Source organism: Lampris incognitus, chromosome 12 (genome assembly GCF_029633865.1).
Source record: "Lampris incognitus isolate fLamInc1 chromosome 12, fLamInc1.hap2, whole genome shotgun sequence".
NCBI classification, from domain to species: domain Eukaryota; kingdom Metazoa; phylum Chordata; class Actinopteri; order Lampriformes; family Lampridae; genus Lampris; species Lampris incognitus.
In genome coordinates, this window is record NC_079222.1 from 48,140,846 (window position 1) to 48,153,893 (window position 13,048).

Here is a 13,048-nt window from a genome sequence, read left to right on the forward strand (position 1 = left end):
TGTTTGCGATCACAGCATTGTAAGATGGTGACAGATGAACTCTTAGAACCCCCCCCCCCCCCTCGGTTCAAGGTTGGTCGTTCCCTCTTCACATAGATGGCCTCTTTGACTCCTCACTCAAACCAACGTTCCTCCCTATCAAGGATGTGCACATCCTCATCCCTGAAAGAGTGGCCACTGGCCTGTAGATGGTGTAGACTGTGGAGTCCTGGTCTGTAGATGGTGTAGACTGTGGAGTCCTGGTCTGTAGATGGTGTAGACTGTGGAGTCCTGGTCTGACGTGTTAGCTCTCCTGTGTTGTGTCATCCTCTTGGCCAGCATCTGTTTGGTTTCCCCAAAGTACAAGTCACCGCAATCCTCCCAGCACTGAACAGCGTACACTATATTGCTCTGTTTGTGCCGGGGGACCCAATCCCTGGGGTGGACCAACTTCTGGCACAGTGTGTCTTGGGGTTTGGAAGCAGCTGAGACACGGTGTTTGGAAAATTCACCTCAGCTTTTCCGACACTCCCGCCACACACAGAATCACCGCTGGTTTACACTTAGGCAGCTGTTGTCCTTCTCCTCTCTTCCATCGGCTGGTGCACCGTTTGGGCGTCTTCCTGGCTCTGACAAACGTCCAGTTAGGATAACCTCACTTAACCAGGGCCTGTTTAATGTGGGGACGTTGTCAGCTCGGTGGTACAGCGTCTTAATGACTCCTAGTTGGTGCTCCAGTGGATGATGAGAGTCAAACTTTAAGTACTGGTCAGTATGTGTTGGTTTACAGTAAGGATTGACTCTCATCATCCGCTGGAGGAGTGGGCCACAGTTGAGACATGTATTTTCCAAACACCGCGTCTCAGTTGCTTTCAAACCCCAAAGCTCGCTGCACCAGAAATTGGTCCACTCCAAGCATCGGGTCCCCCGGCACAAACCGAGCAATATAGTGTACGCTGTTAATTGCCAGGAGGACTGCTGGGACTTGTACATCAGGGAAACTAAACAGATGCTGGCCAAGAGGATGACACAACACAGGAGAGCTAACACGTCAGGCCAGGACTCCACAGTCTACACCATCTACAGACCAGGACTCCACAGTCTACACCATCTACAGGCCAGTGGCCACTCTTTCAAGGATGATGATGTGCACATCCTTGATGGGGAGGAACGCTGGTTTGAACGGGGAGTCAAAGAGCCCATCTATGTGTGAAGAGGGAACGACCATCCCTGAACCTAGGGGTGGGGGTGACTAAGAGTACATATGTCACCATCTTACAATGCTGTGATTGCAACTATTCCCCAATCCTCTGTGAACAGTACACATGGCCATTGAAACTCTAGTTAATGGTCACGCCCGTATTTGCATATGAAACTGGTCGTTGGTTTGGGTCGTTATGCCACCGTATTGTTTATAAGGGTGGGGACACCTGCAGTCAGTTGAGACTGAAGAGGTCACTTAGATGAGTGATGAAATGTATCTGCCAATAAACGTGGTGTCCAGATGAACCGATTCAACCTTCTGTGACTTTCTTACCTGGATTATTGAGCACGCATCAAGACTGGTAAATAGTAGGTTGTTCATACAGGGATAGGCAACATAATCCAGAAAGGGCCGGCATGGGTGCAGGTCTTCGTTCTAACCAAGCAGTTCTGATTCTGTTAGTTAACCAACAGTCTTTGCTAAGGACCTTGATTTGTAGACTCAGGTCTGTAACTGCTTGGTTGGAACAAAGACCTGCACTCACGCCGACCCTTTCTGGATCATGTTGCCCATCCCTGATCTAGAACTCAACCGGGCCAGAATCTGATTTTCCAATGAAGCCATATTCCTTTTTACCAGGTAAATACCAAGGTTGAATCCTTACCTGTTCCGTTTCCTCTCTTGTACAGTGTTTCAGTCCTTAAGTCATAAAGGCGTCAGCAGCATAGATTTCAAAGGCGAGGCCATCACATTCAAGGCTACCACAGCTGGAATCTTAGCTACTCTCTCCCACTGTATTGATCTCATGGTGAAGACAGAGGATAGCTGGCAAAAGAGACTCGATAAGGTACGTAATGGTTTTAGATGACAGAAAATTCCCAACTACTAGGCGTCTGGGTCTATTCCGTTGCCTACCAACACTGGGATCGCCGGTTCGAATCCCCGTGTTACCTCCGGCTTGGTCGGGCGTCCCTACAGACACAATTGGCCGTGTCTGCGGGTGGGAAGCCGGATATGGGTTTGTGTCCTGGTCGCTGCACTAGCGCCTCCTCTGGTCAGTCTGGGCGACTGTTCGGGGGGGAGGGGGAACTGGGGGGAATAGCGTGATCCTCCCACGTGCTACGTCCCCCTGGCGAAACTCCTCACTGTCAGGTGAAGAGAAGCGGCTGGCGACTCCACATGTATGGGAGGAGGCATGTGGTAGTCTGCAGCCCTCCCGGATCGGCAGAGGGGGTGGAGCAGCGACCGGAACGGCTCGGGAGAGTGGGGTAATTGGCCGGGTACAATTGGGGAGGAAAAAAACCTCCGTCTCTCTCATTGCCTTCCTCCTTGTCTAAGTGTACAGAGGTGGTGGGACAGGAGGAGAGACTGTCATAAAGCACAGGTCTTCTTCTTCTTCTTTGTCCAGACAACTTTCTGCTGATTCTTCTGCTTCTACACCAGTGCCTGAACCCCATCTGGAACAGCTTGGTTTGTCAAGACAAACACGTTGTGTTTAGTTGATACCCATCCGTGTTTCTTGTTTAGGAGATGGAGATGAGGCAGCTGATGGAGAAGAGCTATAACTTAGCCCTCAGTGAGATAAAGAAGAAGTCTCATTTTGGAGGTCCAGATTATGAGGTAAGGGCACTGCCTCGTCCAGCTGCTCATGCTGTGTACAGTGTTAGTGTTCAATGTCATGAAAAAAAAGAAAGAGATGTTGGGTCTCTCTCTCCTGTTGTGGCAGGAAGGTCCAAACAGCCTCATCAATGAAGACGAGTTTTTCGATGCGGTTGAAGCTGCTCTTGACAGGCAAGACAAGATAGAGGAACAGGTAACCGGGTGGAATGTAATGGTCACACTATGGGGCAAGTGTTAAAATATAAATGCTGCACATCAGAAAGCTTTGAGACCCATCAGTGTTTTAATTTTGTGAAACTGAAGTTCGAGCACAGATTGTAATGGTACTTCTTTCTGTGTCTGTCTGCCTGTGTGTCTTTCTGCCTGTTGTCTGTCTGTCTGTGTGTCTGTCTGCCTGTGTGTCTGTGTGTTGGCTGTCTGTGTTGGTCGGCTGGGTTTCCTGTCTCAGACCGAGAAGACCAGAATACAGAGGTCCAGCCCGGTTTCCTCAGGAGACATCTACTCGGCTGCTGGGACACACAGATTCTCTGAGAAGGTTTTCCAGCTGCTACAGTCTCTTGAACAATACGAGCTGCCGCTGTCCTTCCGTCCATGTTTCTCCCCGTTCCCTCTCTCTAGCTTCCTTTTTCACACACAACCCATTTCCACCAGTCGTACGAGCTCCCGTTTTCAGTCTGAGGTTTCCGCTCCCTCCTCTCGGTCTTCGGTTGCTACCATCTCATATGTCCTCATTTCCCTTTTACACTGATAGTCCCTCCCTCCTTCCTTGCTCGGATAGTCATTTCCGCACCTCGGTAGGTCCACAGGTCCAAAGCTGGGGCAACACTTGGCCCCGAGGCTCAGCGGGTCACCTTACTCCCTCTCACGGGTTCTGAATGTCAAGGCTATATATACCAGCAGGACTGCTCGGTTTTCAGGGTTTGCACTTGGCTAATCAGATATACCCAGACAGGTCCAAAAAGCCCTCATAGCAGCTTCATGCACCACCTAATATGTGGCCATGAAGGTGCGTTGTGTAGCCGCGTGGAGCAGAACCCCTGCCGTGACCCGTGGCGCGATGGCAGCCGTGTTGCGTCCCGTAGCGCTGGTCTGCTCAGAACGTCAAACGCTTCGCGATACTCCGAATAAATAACGACATGTCGGTATCTGAAGTTCTGTTGCGATCACACTTGTGGATCTTCACATGTGACTACATTTCTGAGCTAACGTCGTCTTCCTCTCCCTGGTCTTGTATGATAGGTGGAGGAAATGGTACGGAGTCACATGACCTATTCCCTGCAAGATGTGGGAGGGGATGCCAACTGGCAGTTGGTGGTTGAGGAGGGAGACATGAAGGTGAGCGATGAGAAATGTTCATAAAACTCATCCCGATAGATCCGATCACAGGTGGACAGGTGTGAACTCAGACAAGGTGTCCTAAAGACGTCTTGAACTCCGAACACTCGGGACACGTTCCGAGGTGGCCTGTAGTCCTAACGCAAATGAGTCCCTGTCCACACTGACGGGCCGCCTAGTTGTAGACATAGATGGATGTACCTGGTCATGTACATGTACTGGGCGGTCTGACCGGAGGCGGGGCAGGCTAAGCTAACTGCTAGCCCATGCATATATGTATATATGCATATATATATTTGTGTGTCTGTGTGTGTGTGTGTGTGTGTGTGTGTGTGCTTGTTGTGCCGGTGCAGGAAGTGAGGTGACGGATAAATAAGTGTTCCCGATGTGACCAGGTCGTTTTTTCATGTGTCGCAGACATAACGGGAGTTGTGTTGCGGTCTCGTCCACAGCATCTGCACATTTCCGAAAGTCCAAATATTAACAGTGCACCAAACGTGTTGAGCACGTTGGTGGGGAACAAAAATCCCCCCCCCCCCCCCCAAAAAAAATAATAACAGGTCTGAACAGGTCCGAAGACGGTTAGAATAAACTTATTTTATAATAGATAAATGTAATTATAAAGTTACTTATCTCTAAGCAGATCAAATTTACACCACACTTATAATTTCAAACTGTTTTTTTTTTTTTTTTTTTTTTAATTTTGTGTTATTTTTTGAGAAGCGCTGATGGAGTTTGCCGTGTGTCCAGGTGTACCGGAGGGAGGTGGAGGAGAACGGCATTGTGCTGGACCCGCTGAAGGCCACCCACTTGGTGAAGGGTGTGACCGGTCACGAGATCTGCCTCTACTTTTGGGACACGAAGTACCGCAGCGACTGGGAGAGTGCGTCTCTTTTTAAATGCACGTCAGTGTTGTTGGGGGGGAAAGTCCGTCTGCAGCCATCTCACGTTACGTCCCGTCGTTTTAATGTCCCTCGTTCTCGTCCTCTTTCAGCAACCATTGAGAACTTCAGCGTTGTGGAGACGCTGTCGGACAGTGCAGTCATTGTCTATCAGACGCATAAGGTAAGAGCTGTAAGAGCTTCTGACATGTTCGCTGAAAACTTGCAGTCTCCACACTCTATGTACCTAAACATATTGGATAATAGGGGCGTCCGGGTGGCGTGGCGGTCCGTTGCCTAGCAACACGGGGATCGTCTGTTCGAATCCCTGTGTTATCCCCGGCTTGGTCGAGCGTCCCTACAGACACAATTGGCTGTGTCTGCAGGTGGGAAGCCGGATGTGTTCGGTCGCTGCACTAGCGCCCCCTCTTGTCAGTCGAGGCGCCTGTTTTGGAGGGGGGGCTGGGGGGAATAGTGTGATCCTCCCACACGCTACGTCCCCCTGGTGAAACTCCTCACTGTCAGGTGAAAAGAAGCGGCTGGCGACTCCACATGTATGGGAGGAGGCATGTGGTAGTCTGCAGCCCTCCCCGGATCGGCAGAGGGGGTGGAGCAACATCCGGGGTGGCTCGGAAGAGTGGGGCAATTGGCCGGGTACAACTGGGGAGAAACAAAATGACACAATAAAAAGTAAAACAGTAGAAACTCTCTTGCAGCGAGTGTGGCCTGCATCTCAGAGGGATGTGCTGTTCCTGTCGGCCATGAGGAAGGTCCGGGCTGATGATGAGAATGACCCAGACACGTGGCTGGTCTGCAACTTCTCCGTGGACCACAACGATGCCGAAGTGAGTCAGTGATGGACTGTGACCTCGCATTAAGAAAGACGCGGAGGCTCGGTTTGTCAGTAACTTCTGCCACCTCCATTACCACTTCTACAGTTCTTAGTAAAGGGCGTACAGGTCTGGAAAGTCTATAAAAGTATGGAACTACAAATTTCCCATTTTCAGACCGGGAGAAGTATGGCGTCTTTGTGTCACAGTATTTACGTGTTGCTTTATATACACCAAAAACGTGTATGTAAAAGCAGTGGCTCAAAAACCCATAATACAAAAGCTGGATTGCTCTATATCCCAAATTGAATGCTAAATATTACGTGTAATATGCACGAAAGCAATTCTTGATAAAACAAATAGACGTCTTGCAGGTGGGGGGGGGGGGTCTGGAAGAATTCTGAAAAAAGTCTGAATTTGTTGATTTGTGAATTAGGAGAATTTATGAATAGTGAATTTGTTAAAACTCAACAATTTTTTGTAGAACTTGTGAAACCTGGTTCTTCTCTTCTGCCTCCATAATGCTCTGCACTGTCTCGCCACAGCCAACCACCAAGTGTGTTCGTGCCAAAATCAACATCGCTCTGATCTGTCAGACCCTAGTCAGCCCACCAGAGGGAGACAAAGAGCTCAGCAGAGACAATATCCTGTGTAAAATCACCTATGTTGCCAATGGTACATACCCATCAATGATTTTGTCTGTTATTATTGTTGATAAAACTGGCATTCATTTCCACTCTGTGACTTTGCGATCGTAAGTCTGATCCTAAGAGTCTAAACCAGGGATGCCCACACTTCTTTGGTTTGCGAACTACTTTTTAAAACGACCAGCTCAACATCCATCCATCCATTATCTAAACCGCTTATCCTGCTCTCAGGGTCGCAGGGATGCTGGAGCCTATCCCAGCAGGCGTTGGGTAGCAGGTGGGGAGACACCCTGGACAGGCCGCCAGGCCGTCACGGGGGCAACACATACACACATCCACACCTACGGACACTTAAGTACGGCCGAATCAGCTGACCTACATGTCTTTGGACTGTGGGAGGAAACCGGAGCACCCGAAGGAAACCCGCGCAGACCTGCAAACTCCACCCAGGGGACAACCCGGGACGACCTCCCCAAGGTTGGACTACCCCAGGGCTCAAACCCAGGACCTTCTTGCTGTGAGGCGAGCGTGCTAACCACTGCGTCACTGTGCTGCCCACCAGCTCAACATGATCTGTCAACAAAAAAAAACATTTCCGTCGCTGAAAATACATAAAACATGAACGTTGCATCACTGCACGGGCCCTCCGCAGCACAATACACTTCAATAGATTTCGGGTCCCTGCCTTATTCTGATGACCCGCACTGAATGGAGTCGGCTAGCTGTGATACAGATAGTAGATGCTGGTAGCTAGCAGGTCTCCAAATGATCATCACTCATAGTGGAATGGTATTTGGACTTAGTAATCTTCCTGTGGGAAAAGGCTAACTATACGTTGAGTGGAAAAGTGCCGTCGGTGAGGTAGCACATTCCCTCGTGTTTGGATACTTTTCCCTCGGTGAGTCGGTTTCAAACCTGTCCCGCGTCTTCAGATGAATGTCAGCCTGCAGGGACAAGATCTCATCCTCCAGCGCTGACAAGTTCATGTGAAACAGTGTTGTGATTTTTTTTCCCCCAATTGTACCCAGCTAATTACCCCACTCTTCCGAGTCACCCCAGTTGCTGCTCCACCCACTCCGCCGATCCGGGGAGGGCTGTAGACTACCACGTGCCTCCTCCGATACATGTGGAGTCAGGAGCCGCTTCTTTTCATCTGACAGGGAGGAGTTTCGCCAGGGGGACGTAGTGCATGGGAGGATCACGCTATTCCCCCCAGTTCCCCCTCCCCCCCGAACAGGCGCCTCCACCGACACATGCCCACATCCGGCTTCCCACCCGTAGACACGGCCAATTGTGTCCGTAGGGACACCCGACCTAGCCGGAGGTAACACGGGGATTCGAACCGCCGATCCCCTTGTTGGTAGGCAACGGACTAGACCGCCACGCCACCCGGACGCCCCTGACAGGACATTGTCAATCTGCCCTGTGTAGCGCACACGGTCAAGTTGTGGACGTTCCTTCTTTTGCTTCTCCAGCTCGGATGATAATGATTTGGAAGTTCCCCACAGGGTGGCGACGCAGCTTTGAAGACAGCAGGTGTAGACGGCAGCGAGAGATCTTACTAAGTTGGTTGTTATGGCAACCAAATGCACCAAAGTTCTCAACAGCAGCCGGTCAAGTGGCCGATGCCATGTTTTTTTTTTAATGGCACCTGATCAACCAGCGTGGCCGTTCTGATCCACCGGTCGATCGCTGTGGACGTATTGGGCACCCCTGGTCTACACGATCAATGTTGTTCCCTCACTAATGTCATACTCATGGAGTGTGCTTATAAACTCAAGACCTGTAAATCTTGTCCCGCTAAGATCCTGTATCATGCGTCTGTCTCCACCTTTCTGCAGTGAATCCAGGAGGCTGGGCTCCTGCCTCGGTGCTGAGAGCGGTGGCTAAGAGGGAATACCCCAAATTCCTGAAGCGCTTCAGCTCCTTTGTCCAGGAGAAAACGGCTGGGAAGCCCATACTCTTCTAAGACACACAGGTAAGCCAGGCAGGAGCGTGGCAGGCTTCATGTGTTGTTGTCGTTTGTCTGTACCCTGTAGTTTTGGAGCTATCATGGTTGGGTATTTTCAATCTGCATTTTTTAAGTATGGGATTTTTTGGGGCGGTGCGGCGGCGCAGTGGCTAGCCAGCCCTTCCAGGATTTCGCAGGCTTTTTTGGGGGGGGGGGGGTTTACGGCCTAAAATGCCTGATTTCTCGGCAGCTTTTCTAAAAAAAATTGCAATGCGTGTTGTGATGTTTTTAGCCGGCTTTTTATTTTTGGAATGAAATTGCAAAACTTCATTAAAATTGAAATGGTAAACTTCATTAAAAATCGAAGGCAACTTGTTCCAGTGAACCTAAAACCACACTGTTCTGAATTTTATACGTCAGCGTTTCCCAACCCCGTCCTCAAGGACCCCCTGTCCTGCAGATTTCCTTTGCAAGCCTGAATAGGTACCTGTTTGTAGTTCTTCAAACAATCAGCAATGACTTGTGTCAGACGTTGCACACCTTGCATAATTAAGTGCTATGAGATGATTGGTTGAGTGAGTACAAGCAGGGCTACCTATGCAGGGTTACAATGAAGATCTGCAGGATAGGGGTTCCTTGAGGACTGGGTTGGGAAACACGGTTTTAAGTAACCTTACCAAAAAAGGCTCAGGGTTACAAAAATTCTAACAAACGATGCTTTATTTGTAGATGACGAGGTGCAGCTAGGGGGTATCCCACAAAGCAGCAAACAGGCTTAAAGGTTAGAGTGGACAGAACCTCGCCACTAACCGTGCAGATTGAGTCTAACCAACCCCGACTCTTTCCACGCTTGCAGTTTCAGCCATTCTCCGGGTGTGTCTTGCAGTAGGAAAGCGCTTGTCAGCTGATGATTTCCGTTTGTGCTCCACCACAATGTTGTAGGTGGTGCGCAACAGTTTACCCCCACTTTCGTGGGGAACGTCAGGGAATTGCCTTGCACGGTCTTTTTTAGTCATTTTAGGTGGTAAATGTGAAACGTCTGTGGCGCACATGTCTGCATCCTCACATGTCTGCATCCTCACATGTCTGCATCCTCACAACCAGAAACAAGGAAGGGAGTTTGGTGACGTACGGCTCAATGGTTTGCACGGGGGACTACTGTGAAACTCGTGGGAAACTATGTTGATTGATCAAATTTGCGGAAAAGTTGCGGTGATTGGACAAAATTGCAAGGCCACGCGGAATTCATGGGGATTTTCTGAATTTCCGTTCATTGTCGCGATCGCGACATCGCGAAATCCTGGAGGCAGTGGTTAGCGCGGTCGCCTCACAGGAAGACGGTCCTGGGTTCGAGCCTCAGTGTAGTCCGACCTCAGGGGTCGTCCCGGGTCGTCCTGTGTGTGGAGTTTGCATGTTCTCCCCGTGTCTGCGTGGGTTTCCTGCGGGGGCTCCGGTTTCCTCCCACAGTCCAAAGACATGTAGGTCAGGTGACTCGGCCGGACTACATTGTCCCTAGGTGTGAATCTGTTTTTGTGTGTGGGCCCTGTGATGGACCGGCGGCCTGTCCAGGGTGTCTCCCCGCCTGTTGCCCAGTGACTGCTGGGACAGGCTCCAGCATCCCCGCGACCCTGAGAGCAGGATAAGCGGTTTGGATAATGGATGAGTGAATATTGTCATGTATCGGTATTCTATACTTTTATAACTATCAATCTGGATTCTCTAAGTAAAGTGCATCTCAATGATGAAGCCTCTCGTTTTTTCCCCCAGTGCACATCACCAGTTCTGAGACAGAGGAACAGAACCCCAGCTCCAACTTGCAGTCCTGCTACAAGGCCATAAATGAAGGCCTTGTGGATAAATAATCTGCTGTCCTTCACACACCGACCACAAACTGTTGACAGTCATTCAGTTGCAGTGACCAGAAAGGTTTCCCCTCACGTGTCTTTAATCCAGCTTTTACAGTGTTCAACTTTTGATGCGCCGACCTGCAAGAAGCTCCATCAAATTTCAAAGTTGCGGTAGGGCCAGTAGGGGGCCCTCTATCATGTGGCGCTGGTTAGGGTTGTCCCCTATGACCAGTTTGAAAGCTGTTGAAGTTTGTTTTTTGTTTGTTTTTTTTTCTGTAAAAGAAATTCACCAATAATAACCCGAGGGAAGATGCCCAGTAGTATGTCTGGTTTTAGCGCTCTCTTCTTCGCGGTTTTGCACCCTTGAGGTTTTTCCACCCCTTATTAAATTTGTAAAAAATAAATAAAAGAAGCCCCATTAGGAAGGTCATCATGTCGCCCTCTGGTGGCTTTCAAAGCTGCTGGATTTATTGAGGAAATTAAGTCAAGTCAGTGTTACTGAGTACATGGCATTAAAGATGACGCCAAGAACAGGTCTCTGAGTACATGTGTGTTATGGTGCAGTCACCCCCCTCACTCCGACAGGGGGGACGGACCGTCGCTCCCCCTCCCCAAGCAAATCCGGCACTAGTTCCTCACGCGGCATTTCACGCTCGCTTCCTCGCCAGTGCGAAATATGGACTTGCAAGCGCAGCCGAAATGACAGTGTTTTCTCCGACGTGTCGACATGTACATGTATGTATTTGCTCATAATATTTTGTATTAAAACACTTGGCTAGAGAAATAACAAGTCTTGCTGTTTGTAGCTCTTTCTCAGAAACGGATTGTTCATGTTTTGTGTTTGTTTTGCTTTACAATGCGGCGATCTCATGTTTCTTTCATACTGTAATACGGTATTTTATAATAATAATTAATAAACTTTATTTAAATAAGCAGAATCGTGTTTGTTGGCCATGTGGGTTTGCGCTACATGGAAGGTGACTCCGGTTTCGTGGCTCTCTCGGTGTACTTAACATAGAGTAACACAACAATCTTCACATGTATACACAAGTATGGACTTACACAGGTGAAACAAGAGGTGATAAGGTGCAGAGAATACATCAGAGATGCTAGCAGGTTACTGACCTACATGCCTGAGGTAGATGGACCTGACAGAGTGCACCAGTATACGTACTGTAGCTAATTCAGGGGGGCAGACCGGGGACCGCCGCAGCCGGGACGCGAACCCGGCTCTCCCGCCCCACGGGCCACAACGTTAACCAGTCGACTGAAGGGTCCGACTACTTATTCGTGTGTTACATTACCCGTCTCTCTCTCGGGAATATCAGCTCCCTCACGCCTCTGGGCGCACGCGCTTCCGATGACCTCACGGTCTCACCATCCCACTTCTGACACCAAAGCAGCGAATTTGGAGGCGGTGGGAACCGCCACAGCCGGGACGCGAACCCGTATTTCCCACACCGTGGGTGACAACGTTAACCAGTCGACTAAAGGGTCCGACCCGTCAGGCTAACGGGTCTACTTATTCATGTACGTTACAGTACAATGTACAGTACAGTATACACAACATGGTTGGATTTCTTTGACAGTGTTAAGTGTTCATTTGTTGTTTTGGGGTACAGTGCTCTGTAGCGCCTACCAGAGGGAGGAGTTGGAACAGGTTGTGACCAGGGTGTGGCGGGCCTGCAGTGATGTTGCCTGGCCGTTTCCTGAGTCTGGATGTGGATAAGTCCTGAGTGGAGGGCAGGTTGGCACCAGTGCTTTTCTCTGCAGACCTAAGTGGGGATATTTGCATAATAGGGTGTGCATCTGTGAGCAGCAGGTCCAGTCTTGGTGCAAAGACTCTCAAGGCGCCGACCTGTAGCCTTGAGCTGACGTAATTCTGGTGTACCAGGGAGCAAATGAGACAAGCCGTTTTTCAGGGGGGGTAAAGTATCGAGTGTAGAAGATAAAATATTATTGTAGCAGTCCATTATATCCAGGAGCGAGGAGTAGCTGGGAGCAGGAACGGGGTTTGGGGTAATTAAACCGCTGAGATCTTCTGGATTAAAGGGGGGGGGGATCCACAAAAATAAAGAAAGAAAGAAAGAAAGAAAGAACATACATGCAAACATCTTGCCTTGAATGAATGTTTTACTATTTTTTATTGTTCTTCAAGTGAATCACCACACAAGTACACAGACTTGTTATACTCTACCCACATTGTTACTTCTTCCACACATGGACAGCAGATGTATAAAAACGTCTTCTCATTGACTGCATCGTGGGATCTGATGTCTTCACTCACTGACGCAGGAAGATGTGTAGTTAGTAAGTGTTTTAGTTGAAGCAGCTGGAGGAGGCGAGCCGACACGAGGATGCTGAAGAGGAAGAGCCGACACGAGGATGCTGAAGAGAAAGAGCCGACACGAGGATGCTGAAGAGGAAGAGCCGACACGAGGATGCTGAAGAGAAAGAGCCGACACGAGGATGCTGAAGAGGAAGAGCCGACACGAGGATGCTGAAGAGGAAGAGCCGACACGAGGATGCTGAAGAGAAAGAGCCGACACGAGGATGCTGAAGAGGACGAGCCGACACGAGGTTGCTGAAGAGGAAGAGCCGACACGAGGATGCTGAAGAGGACGAGCCGACACGAGGATGCTGAAGAGGACGAGCCGACACGAGGATGCTGAAGAGGAAGAGCCGACACGAGGATGCTGAAGAGGAAGAGCCGACACGAGGATGCTGAAGAGGACGAGCCGACACGAGGATGCT

The 13,048-nt window shown here is 49.7% G+C and overlaps 1 protein-coding gene across 1 annotated transcript in view; it reads left to right on the top strand.

The window, feature by feature from the left end:
* The window catches only part of LOC130121639 (ceramide transfer protein-like), a 31,326-nt gene extending 20,708 nt beyond the window's left edge, over positions 1-10,618 (top strand). Inside the window, exons 8-18 of the mRNA XM_056290477.1 lie at positions 1,873-2,030; positions 2,711-2,803; positions 2,910-2,996; positions 3,252-3,338; positions 4,043-4,138; positions 4,889-5,021; positions 5,133-5,203; positions 5,736-5,864; positions 6,395-6,524; positions 8,338-8,474; positions 10,215-10,618. Of these exons, the coding sequence (XP_056146452.1) occupies positions 1,873-2,030; positions 2,711-2,803; positions 2,910-2,996; positions 3,252-3,338; positions 4,043-4,138; positions 4,889-5,021; positions 5,133-5,203; positions 5,736-5,864; positions 6,395-6,524; positions 8,338-8,465 (1,112 nt within the window). The 3' untranslated portion in view covers positions 8,466-8,474; positions 10,215-10,618. The remainder of the gene's footprint in view (positions 1-1,872; positions 2,031-2,710; positions 2,804-2,909; positions 2,997-3,251; positions 3,339-4,042; positions 4,139-4,888; positions 5,022-5,132; positions 5,204-5,735; positions 5,865-6,394; positions 6,525-8,337; positions 8,475-10,214) is intronic.
* Positions 10,619-13,048: the final 2,430 nt, after the last annotated feature.